This window comes from Fundulus heteroclitus, chromosome 13 (genome assembly GCF_011125445.2).
Source record: "Fundulus heteroclitus isolate FHET01 chromosome 13, MU-UCD_Fhet_4.1, whole genome shotgun sequence".
NCBI classification, from domain to species: domain Eukaryota; kingdom Metazoa; phylum Chordata; class Actinopteri; order Cyprinodontiformes; family Fundulidae; genus Fundulus; species Fundulus heteroclitus.
Window position 1 is genome coordinate 10,981,443 of NC_046373.1, and position 11,815 is coordinate 10,993,257.

Consider the following 11,815-nt stretch of genomic DNA (forward strand, 5'->3'; position numbering starts at 1 on the left):
TCGGTAGTTGTTGTCGCTCTTTTTCTTATGGGCAAAAATATTCTTATAAATCGACATGCCACCATCGACTATGTTTAAGAACTGTTATGAACGGCGAAGCAGCGAGACCGTGGAAGGTGAACCGCGATATAGCAAGGGTTCACTGTTTAATATATATATATATATATATATATATATATATATATATATATATATATATATATATATATATGCTGTTTATTCACTGGAGAGAATAAATCACAAAGACTTGGACGTGTAGACCTGTATCTCTCTACCTAATATTAGAAAACTCACATTCTAATCAAAGATATAAACAATATCTTTTCATCTTACTTGTGAAAAGTTATCTCTCGAGCCCTGACGTAGATAGTACCTCGATTTAAACAAAAATGAACCGCAGTGCTGAAGCATCATTAGTGTGTTCAGCTTGAATCAGCAGGATTGGGTAGCAGGTCGACCGCCCCAAGATGGCGATTGTAATTCCTGCGCAGCGACAGTCAATGCGGGCCTACTCTTATATTATGTCTATGGCTGCAATTACACAGATGGGAGAAAAGCAAAAAGAGAAGAAAAAACAAACAAACATAAAAGGCTTCTGGCTGTAACTGTTCAGTAAAAAAGGCACTCCAATCATCCAAATGTGAATCGATGAAGGGTGTGAAATATGGCAAGCCGTTTTAACATAAATTCGGTTTTCCGCCCTTACATTCGAGATATCTCAAATTGTTTTATGACTAGACGTTTTAGCAATTTAAGATATCTCTAATTGTATTTTGACTAGTCAAAATACCTATTCCAGATATCTCTAATTACATTCTGACTAGTCGAAATGACATCAGATTTTCCATTGAGTTGTATGGAAACGTCAATTCAAGATATCTCAAATGAATTACTGACTATCTGAAATACCCATTTCAGATATCTACAATTAAATTACGACTAGTCAAAATTACAATTCAAGATATCTTAAATTTAGTTTTCCAATTAAAGATATCTCAAATGCCACCGTAATTCAATATATCTTAAGTGTATTTTTGGATAGGCGAAATGTAGTTTTGACTAGTAAAAACTAAATTTAAGATATCTTGAATTGTAATTTTGACTAGTCAAAATTCCTTTTAAGATATCTTCAATTGTAATTTTGACTAGTCAAAATTCCTTTTAAGATATCTCTAAATTAATTAGAGATATCTTGAATTATTCAGCTTTTCCATTTAAGATATCTTAAATTGACATTCAGACTAGTCAAAATGACGTTACTAATATCTTGAATTACGAAACGGCTTGCCATATTTCATCACACAGGAACCGGAGGTGTGCGCTTTTGTTTTCAGAGAAGCTAAAGGAGGGTGCTGTAATGCCTTATGCCATCTAGCATGTCAAAATCAAGAGCTAGCTGGCTTTACCATAATTTCCGAAGAGGCAGGTAGCTTTACCACAGTGTAAAAACTGCACCTGGTTATGAACTGAACTGGCCCGGGCTGAGGAATATTCCTTATTTCCAGCTTGGACATGAGTCGATAGTAGCGCTTTCAGCTACTCTTTTTTCAGTGCATTGTGTGTGTCGGCAGCAAGTAAATCCGAAATTCTTTGCAAATTTCTTAAGCATTCTTCAAGTATGCTATTTCCGCCCTCTCTGCATATCCCGTACTGAAAAAGCTCTTTCTATATTGTGGCATTTTCTTACAATTATGTCGAAAACAGCCAGCGCCATTGAATGTTCAGGCAGCTTTGGGAAGTTTACAGCCAATAAGGGGCTTACACGCAATGTCTTATTTCAGATATCTTAAATTGTAATTCTGACTAGTCATAATTACGTTCGAGATATCTTAAATTACAATTACGGATGTGTGATGCTTTCAATGACGAATGCAGTGACGTAATTTGAGATATCTTAAAAGGAATTTTGACTAGTCAAAATGTAATTGAAGATATCTTGAATTATTATTCTTCCTAGTCAGAATGTAAATAAAGATATCTTAAATTACCATTCTGGATAGTCAAAATGTAGTTTTGTCTAGTCAAAATGCATTTTAAGATATCTGGAACGTAATTACGGATAGTCAGACGAAACCGAATTTATGTTAAAACGGCTTGCCATATCTGAATAGCTTTTTCAAGATTGCTGTGAAAAGATTTAACTTTAGCGAATAGGTGAAGCTGGAAGCAGCTTGCTTTTACCACAGAATATTTTGTTTATAGAATTTTAAATTGCTGTCAAAAGTCTCTGCAAAATTTTTCTGACGAAAAGACTGAAGTGTGTTTAGAAAGTTGTGAGGGTCGATAAGCAGTGCTAAGTCTGTGCTATGGCACACTCTAAAACCAGATTTAAATGTTTCAAATATTTGATTCTGATTCAGAAATGACAATAGCTGTGGGAAAACAACCTTTTCCAGGACTTTAGAAAGAAGAGACAAATGAGATAGTGGTCTGAAATTTGACACAACTACTGGGTCAAGTTTGGATTTTTTAATGAGCGGTCTGACCACAGTATGCTTAAAACAGTTCAAACAGACACTAAACTCAAGTAGATGTTAAATAAACGAAGAAAACATAGCCCAGATGTGCCAAAAACCCATTTAGGTAGCCTTGAAGGAATAATATTTTAAAGAGTTGGTAGGTTTTGGCTGCTGGAGTACATAGGAGAGCTGCGAGAATAACACTGGCTAAAACACGCTGGGGAAAAAAAGTTGTAAAAAAGAAAAGTCTTTTAAATCTAAATCTCTGAGTGTCATGAAGTATCCTTGGCTTTTCTGTATCATTCCATTGACCTTCAGTCTGTAGCCATGCACTGAAACCATCCACAGACTTTACTGATTTAGAAATACCATCCTGTAAGTGCTTCTTTTCTCGCATCAATAGACTGGAAAGACATATCACAAAAAATGTCTCAGGACCTGAAATAATACTTTGAGAGACCTTTACTCTAAATATTATTCTACTACAAGAAAAGATTTGTGAAGATTTGTCAGGGTCTTGCATGAATTAAGTAATCATTGCGAAGGGCATTCTTGCAAAAGGGATGCTTGATCTTAATTACACCCTTCCATGAAAAAGGGATTAAATAATAATAATAATAATAATAATAATAATAATAATAATAATAATAATAATAATAATAATAATAATAATAATAATAATACAGAAATTGGAGGGAAAATTGTCTGTTCCATTTAAAGTACAATATAATTTTACCAAAGCAAATGTTCATGAATGTTCTACTTTCTTAAACCTAAAATCCAGAAATTTTTTAAACTTGCCAGACTTCTAGCATGTAAGATTTCAGTTGTTGGGTAGAATTGGGTTTCAGGTCTTGTGCTCCAATAGAGTCTTATTTTTACCAATCTATGACCTCAACAAACATATGAATAGTAAAACACTTTAATTTGCCTCAAATATCTTTAACACACAGAAAGTAAACATCTCTGCTTAAAACTTACACGTGTATCAGACCACTAATGTATTTTTGTTAGTTTTATAATGTGTTACATTATCATGTTTTGCACTTAACCAAAAACAAGTAGTGAGGAACTCTTGAATATTGTCTTCCTGCTTTTATTTTGTAGGTTATTTTCTATGTCGCTTAGCAAGGTTTCTCACACAAATGTGGTTAAAATCTAAACTTATTTCAATTCATTTTTTCAAAGTTGTAATGTTTTTCATTTTATCAAAAAGGAAAACATCTTACAAACCTTATCTAGAGAAAATTTAGTACAAAAAAATGCACTTCAATATATTTTATGATCACTATGTTTAAAGAGTAACAAACTTATCAAACTGCAAGCTTTAAAATCAAAGGGAAGTTTATAAAGAATGCTAAACAAAAATCTAAATTTAGGAGAAAAACAAATACCAGATATGCTTAGCCTGTTTTAACACCAATGTTGGGTTGGATCTTTTCTAATCAACACATTTAAAATCACTGAGTGGATCCAGAATCACATTCTGGTTGCCTATTAACAAGCTGGGCGAGCTTTACAAACAAAGGCAAATTTATCAGTGCATGGGGCATCGTTCCATTTCTTGGCTGGGCCACTGTTGGTGTGAACACAGGGTTCAGGTCCTTCAAAGTCGTTTGGCTCTCCTTCCTCCCAGAAGGTAAAGGAGAGTTTAGATCCGTCAGACCAGAAGAATGTCCCGTCCTTCTGAGCATCAGAGAGTCCAATCCAGTTTGGTGCTTGAGCGGGATCAAAGTTTCTGATCAGCCTTTTGACAAAGTTCTCTTCATCCAGACTGTGGATGGACACCAGGTTTGCTCCTTGAGACAGGCAGTGCTGCTCTGCATCAGCCCAGGTCATGTCTGTGGCCACGTATTTGTAGCAGCGGCCATCGAAGTTGTACCAGAACATGGGGCAGTCGCCACGCAGTAGCTTCATCTCCTGTCCGTCCGAAGGAGCAACAGCAGCCAGAGAAAGACCAAACAACAAGAAGAACATCATATTGGAGTCTGATGTCTATTGTTCTGAGAGATTTTAATGCTTTACAGAATTCTGCAGAGGATCTACAAAGAAGGATACAGAAGAGATTCCTGGAGAGACAGAAGTAAACCTGCCATTTTTATATTTCTCAGAAAGGGGCGTCTATCCCATACCTGTTAATAAGTTACTTTAACTGTTATTCTGAATTCCCATGAAAGCTTTCCTTTATAGGACATTTCTATCAGTTTCCTTTTCATGGAATCATGTTGTTATCTTCATGGTTGTGCAGATATCACCAAGTGCATAGTTGTTTAGCTCATGGTTTTGATAATTACTTTCTCATCTGAGGGAGACAGAAAAAACTTGATCACTGAAAAACACAATCAAATATGCATAACAGCAGCGTTGTGTTTCATCAATATTAGTTATTAAGGTTTTGATATTGTTTTGGGAACTTCAACAACTTGTCTGTGCACATATTACACACGTTGACATTTATTTTTTCTGCCTAATTCACATGTTTTTCACAATTTAAATTCCAATTAAGTCAAGCAGATGCTGTTTGCACTTTTTTTTGGCATCCCAGTTCTCCTGTCTTCAGACACCATCACAGCAGAAGCAAAAAGGGTCAGAAAATGTCCTGAAATGATCAAGGGCTTACTGAAAACTTTAAGAGCAAGAACTGACTGTAATAGGGAGGAGTTGTGTTAATCACAAACTAATAAATATGGTTTCAAGCCACGACTCCAGATTGTAAACAACCGTTGAATTATTCTTTTTCACTCACTCAAAGATAAAATAGCAAAGACTAAATATAAGGTAGTATCATATTTAAACCAGTGATTACATGTAATCTATCTATTTATTGAATTAATCTACGTAACCTCTTTTTTATCTTTCTCCCATTCTGTTAGATTTATTTAATAGATGAAAAGAAGGTGCATGCTTGATGTAGCACTATATTAGAAGTAAATCTTCCTTTACACATAGTTTGAAAATTATAGACATGTGAGTTCTCATTTGTACACATTTAATACACACATTGCCTTAGGATATGTTATCCTAAGTCATTTAAAATGAGGTTTTGTATGGTCCAACAGAAAAAATCTTGTAATGAAGATAAAAAAAACATGAATATAAAATGTAATGTTTAACAAGATAACATACCTTATATATAATTATGTGTATAAATTTGACATTTTCAGATCCAAGGACTCACCAATGTATCCCTGTCATTGATTTACTGCCTTAATTACCCCCAGCAAAGTCAGAACGTTTTCTGTAACATTTTTAACTCAGTTTACCCAAAAATTGAGCAGCATATGAGGCTTTCTGGCAGAAACTCCAGTTGGGATAAAATATCTCTCACCATCAAGAACAAAGGCCCTCAAAAGCCAAAACAGGCATATCATGTCATAAAGTAGAGGCATAAATCCTCTTAAATTGTATTAAGTGGCTGAAACTGTGTCTCCTGTAGCAGATTTTTTAAAATTGTGTAGTAACAGCATCCTGTCACTAGATGTCAGTTTTCCCACAATACATTAAAACAACCCAGTAATGTCCAAAAAGAGAAAAAGTGATGCAGAATGATGAGATCTTAAAGTGTAACTCACCCCAATATCAACTTTCTTTGCAGATAAACTGTATAACAGGGCCTCAGTGTGCTCCTTTTATGTTAATGTGCATTTTTTTATATTTCTATATGAACTGAAATTAAATTGTGAAGTCAAAAGTATCATCTGTACACGTGCAACCGGCCCTTTTAATGATTTCATGATGCGAAAGTGGCCCAATATAGAAATCAATGTGACACCCCTGTATTGAACCATTTTAGGTGCTAATGGCTGGCTTTGTGGATTGCAAAAAACAAATGGGTATTAAGTAGAACAAAGGTTGTCATTCCATTTATCCTGATTATAGTTGGTGTGTACACAGTCTTCAACTCCATTAGAGTTGTCTGGCTGCAAGGGACTTCAAGAGAAGAATCTCACTGCAGAACCACTGAGTAGTTTCATCACCTGGCCACCTGAAGTTAACACTCCACCCAGAACTAAACCACGCAGGAACAAGATCTTGTTTTGTTTTTCAATAATTTCTGCTCTGTTTGGTAGGACTGTAATGTGAAAGGTAACAGGCTGCTGTCTTTCAAATCCTTCCAAAAGTTGATCTGCTGGTGTAATCTGATTGGTCAAACATGTTTTGCAATTATTTGGTTCTGGGAACAAATACACTGAACATAGAGTATGTAACATACATAATAAACTAAATACCTTTGAATCACTTGCTGTTTTAATTTAGAAATAGATACCTTGGGCACAGTCTTCTATTTAGTCTTCATTTTCCTTAATGAAAGTGTGCCTCATTTTTGTCACTAGAACATTTGATGTAAATGGCAAAGTGCACATGACAAGGGAGTTTGTGTCAAAGCTTGGCCCCTGCCATGGAAAAAGACTACATGTCTGCTACAAATGACCGCTTTCTGTGTTCTGGCCTTGGTCTGTTTATGATTCCCTGTATTGGTCTTTTTTTATCACTCATTCCTCTCAGTAGTTTTCCACCCCATTGCTTTCCAAACAGCTGCACCTTGTTGTTAGATTCACACGTTTACTACAAATAAATATATATGAAACACAATAGTGTTAACTGCATGAATATAACCATTAAAAAACAAATTGTCCAGCTAAAACAGTTTCAATTTTTATTTTTGTTCAGGTTGTAGTCATGCCTGTCGTGGAATGTTTTAAAAATCTCACTTGAACATGTGGTTCCTGCGAAATTTCCATGTGAACAGCGTGGTGTTGGCTGCTGAGCATTGTGCAAGCACAAACGATGACAGCGGCTTCACTGCGCTTCACCGCGTTGTCAAATATTATGAGTTTCTTTCCGCTTGTCTGTTCAACTCAACAAGCCGGACCAGGATTTTACCAAGCAAGTCACAGTACTGTATTTAATGGGGAAAGGTGAACTATGGTACGGGCGTCCCTGCATGCAGGTCCGCCAGATCCTACAGAGATGCTACCAATTTGGGGAGTCAAGGAGCCATGACAGGATCATGGTAACTTCCTGCGGTGATTTTGTCTGTCCAGGATCCGAAACTGTTATCCCACTTCAGGGACGGATCACCCATACAACAGGTAAAGACAGCGGGAGAACAGAGAAGACCGCAGAAGGGGCTGCTGGCTGGGCCAGTTCTGTAGCTATGAGAGGACGATTAATGAATGATTTAACAACGCTATGAAGGGCTAAATTAAAACAGCTTTTTTCAAAGCCACCCATAAACTTCTAAAAGCATTTCTTACTTTATCCCTTGTTCTCTTTATGGTTGTGCTGATATCACTGGTTGAGTCATACAATTTTGGCCGATGGCAGAACCGCCATTATTATCTTGTCCTAAGTGTTGAACAAAAACATCTTCGTCTCCACTGCAGTCCTTCACCCCACGTTACAGCTACATCATGTCCCTGATTGGTTGTTGCAGCATGGCAGGACACAAAAGTTTAGCTTTTTCAACTCCAACAATTGCTGCTTTGCATCCCTCACAGGTTTCGTGTCGCTCTGGCTTCACTTTAATCGCCAAATTGCACATTTTGCATCGCTAGAATTAACTCTGTGGCCTTACTTAGCGTCGCTTTTGCAACACATCGCTCCTGTGTGGCACCTGTGCATAGGGATATCATGTAAAGCTAATGCTCAGCCTGACACATTCATAATCAATGTGAACGCACCTTTAAATTTATCAAAACACCCCACAAAGTGGCAAGCTAATCAAACAAAGACACAGCCACACCTTCTGTGAAGAACTGGAAGTTCAAATAGGGAGGCCTTGTCAAGGATTGGTGGAGCAATTAAGTGATGAGCCAATGTTCCTGAATGTTCTACTTAATGCCACAGTGTTGCCAGACTTCTAGTAGGTTAGATATCAGTCATTGGGTAGAATTGGGTTTCAGGTCTTGTGCTCCAATAGGATCTTATTTTTACCAATCTATGACCTCAACAAACATATGAATAGAAAAAACACTTTAATTTGCCTCAAATTTCTTTAACACACAGAAAGTAAACAACTCTGCTTAAAACTTACACGTGTATCAGACCACTAATGTATTTTTGATAGTTTTACAATGTGTTACATTTTTATGTTTTGCACTCAACCAAAAACAAGTAGTGAGGAACTCTTGAATATTGTCTTCCTGCTTTTATTTTGTTGGTTATTTTCTAGTTCGCTCAGCAAGGTTTCTCACACAAATGTGGTATAACAGTCTTTCTACACATTGTGTTGGTTAAAATCTAAACTTATTTCAATTAATTTTTTCAAAGCTGTAATGTTTTTCATTTTATCAAAAAGAAAAACAAACCTTATCTAAAGAAAATTTAGTACAAAAAGATGCACTTCGATTTGTTTTCTGATCACTATGTTTAAAGAGTAACAAACTTATCAAACTGCAAGCTTTAAAATCAAAGGAAAGTTTATAAAGAATGCTAAACAAAAATCTAAATTTAGGAGAAAACAAATACCAGATATGCTTAGCCGGTTTTAACCCTTATGTTGGGTTCGATCTTTTCTAATCAACACATTTAAAACCACTGAGTGGATTCTCATATTCTGGGCACCGATTAACAAGCTGGCCGAGCTTTACAAACAAAGGACAATTCCCAATTGCACGGCAGATCGTTCCATTTCTTGGTTGTTTCCTTGTTGGTGTGAACACAGTGTTCAGGTCCTTTAAAGTTGTTTGGCTCATCTGCACTCCAGTAGGTAAAGGAGAGTTTAGACCCGTCAGACCAGAAGAATGTCCCGTCCTTCTGAGCATCAGAGAGTCCAATCCAGTTGGGTCCCTGAGCCGGATCAAAGTTGCTGATCAGCATTTTGACAAAGTTCTCTTCTTCCAGACTGTGGATGGACACCAGGTTTGCTCCTTGGGACACGCAGTGCTGCTCTGCATCACCCCAGGTCATCAGTGTGGCCACGTATTTGTAGCAGCGGCCATCGAAGCTGTACCAGAACACGGGGCAGCCGCCACGCAGTAGCTTCATCTCCTGTCCATCCAAAGGAGCCACAGCAGCCAGAGAAAGACCAAACAATAATAAGAAGAACATCATATTGGAGTCTGATGTCTATTACTCTGAGAGATTTAATTCTTTGCAGAAGTTTATCTTTAGGGACGGATGCAGAAGAGAGTCCTGGAGAGACAGAAGTCAACCTGCTATTTTTATATTCATCAAAAAGGGCATCTACCCCATACCTGATAATGATTTACTCTAATTGTTGTTTTTAATTCCCATCAAAGCTTTCCTTTATAGGAAATGTCTATCAGTTTCCTTTTCATGGAATCATGTTATCTTTATGGTTGTGCAGATATCACTGAGTGCATAGTTGTCTAGTTCATGTTTTTGATCATTACTTTCTCATCTGAAGGAGACAAAACAAACGTGATCACTGAATAAACCAATCAAATATGTATAACAGTAGCGTTGTGTTTCATCAATATTAGTTATTAAGGTTTAAGCACTAGGAGTCAGAGGGCGTGTTGGGACGCCCTCTGACTCCTAGTGCTTAGATTTCGTGTTCCCGGCGTGTTAGGACGCCCTCTGGTTCCTGGTATTTTAGAAATTCCTCTCAAGCCCCGGCAATTTCTTCCCTTGTGCCCCGGCGTTTTCCTCACGCCCCGGCGATCCCTCTTCCCTAGCGCCCTGGCGTTTCCCTCATGCCCTGGCGATCTTTCCCTAGCGCCCCGGCGTTTCCCTCACGCCCCGGCGAGTTTCTCCCTTGCGCCCCGGCGTTTGCCTCACGCCCTGGCGAACTTCTCCCTAGCGCCCCGGCGTTTCCCTCACGCCCCGGCGAGTTTCTCCCTTGGGCCCCAGCGTTTCCCTCACGCTCCGGCGGTGTCTTCCCTTGGCGTTTCCACACGCCCGTTCCTCTCCCTTGGCGTTTCCACATGCCCGTTCTTTCCCCCGGCGTTTCTGTAGGTTAGTTGTGCCCCAGCGTTTCCTTGCGCTGTTGAGCCCTAACGTATCAGTCCGCCTGTCCTTTTCCCCTTGGCATTTCCATACGCCTGTTCCTTCCCTTTGGCGTTTCCATACGCCCGTTCCTTCCCTTTGGCGTTTCCATATGCCCGTTCCTTCCCTTTGGCGTTGTGTACGCCCGTTCCTTCCCTTTGGCGCCCGTTCCTTCCCTTTGGCGTTGTGTACGCCCGTTCCTTCCCTTTGGCGTTGTTTACGCCCGTTCCTTCCCTTTGGCGTTGTGTACGCCCGTTCCTTTCCTTTGGCGTTGTGTATGCCCGTTCCTTCCCTTTGGCGCCCGTTCCTTCCCTTTGGCGTTGTGTACGCCCGTTCCTTCCCTAGGCGTTTCTGTACGCCCGTTACTTTCCTTTAGCGCTGCCGTTGGCCCGTTCCTTCCCTTTTGGCGCTGTCATGCGCCCGTTCCTTCCCTTTGGCGTTATGTGCGCCCGTTCCTTCCCTTTGGCGCTGTGTGCGCCCGTTCCTTCCCTTTGGCGCTGCGTTGCGCCCGTTCCTTCCCTTTAGCGCTGTGTTGCGCTCGCTCTTTCCCCTGGCGCTGTCAAGCGCCCGTACCTTTCCCTGATGTGCCACGCCCTGGTTGTGCTCTGGCACGTCTGTGTTCTCTGGCCCCTTTGGTTCCTCCGTGTCTCTTGGCCCCTTTGGTTCCCCAGAGTTCTCTAGCCCCTTTGGTTCCCCAGTGTTCTCTAGCCCCTTGGTTCCCCAGTGTTATCTAGCCCCTTGGTTCCCCAGTGTTCTCTAGCCCCTTGGTTCCCCAGTGTTCTCTAGCCCCTTGGTTCCCCAGTGTTCTCTAGCCCTTTTGGTTCCCCGAGTTTTCAGCCTTAGATTCCCCATGTTCTCTAGCCTTCGGTTCCCCGTGTTCGCTGGCTTTTTGGTCCCCAGTGTTCAGCCTGATTCTTGCCCACCTTCCTGGGCCCCCTCCGCCCACCCAGCGTGGGAGGTTCTGGGCCGTCCGGTGTCCGGCCTTGTGGGGGGGGGGGGTACTGTCAGGATGCAGCTTGTAGGCTGCAGTCTGTGCCTCGCTGCCTCTCTCCCTTCCCTGCTCAGAATAATTAAATCCACCTGTCAGGCTGCAATCAACCTTCAACTGCTCTCACCCGGTTCCACTCTTATTTAAACTCACCTCATTCTGCTCTCGTCGCCGGTCCGTAGTGTTCACTCCTGCTCAGTTCCTGCCAGTATCCAGTGTCAGCTCCGTTTTTGTTGCAGTCAACCTGAAGACGTTACTTCAACTTGGTTTTTGTTCAAGTCATTCCCCAAGTCTCTGCTCAGCTCTGCTCCGCTCAAGTTCTCAAGTTTCCCCAGCTGCTCCACGTTCTCAAGATCCAGCAAGTTCAGTTCCATGGTCTCACGTTCTCCAGCAGTTCCTCGTTCTCAAGTTAAGT

General features: G+C 40.1%; 2 protein-coding genes across 2 annotated transcripts; both read right to left on the bottom strand.

The window, feature by feature from the left end:
* Window positions 1-3,222: 3,222 nt before the first annotated feature.
* Window positions 3,223-4,514, bottom strand: LOC118565531 (lactose-binding lectin l-2-like). The gene has a single exon (XM_036145947.1). It carries the CDS (start codon window positions 4,437-4,439, stop codon window positions 3,957-3,959), a length of 483 nt encoding a protein of 160 aa, XP_036001840.1. The 5' UTR covers window positions 4,440-4,514; the 3' UTR covers window positions 3,223-3,956.
* A 4,515-nt stretch (window positions 4,515-9,029) lies between these two features.
* LOC118565427 (ladderlectin-like) lies at window positions 9,030-9,552 on the bottom strand. Its single transcript, XM_036145866.1, has one exon. It carries the CDS (start codon window positions 9,513-9,515, stop codon window positions 9,030-9,032), a length of 486 nt encoding a protein of 161 aa, XP_036001759.1. The 5' UTR covers window positions 9,516-9,552.
* Between the last annotated feature and the right edge of the window lie 2,263 nt (window positions 9,553-11,815).

Bases quoted from the DNA above. Each gene is read 5' to 3' on its own strand.
- LOC118565531 (XM_036145947.1), bottom strand. From the start codon at position 4,439: ATGATGTTCTTCTTGTTGTTTGGTCTTTCTCTGGCTGCTGTTGCTCCT.
- LOC118565427 (XM_036145866.1), bottom strand. From the start codon at position 9,515: ATGATGTTCTTCTTATTATTGTTTGGTCTTTCTCTGGCTGCTGTGGCT.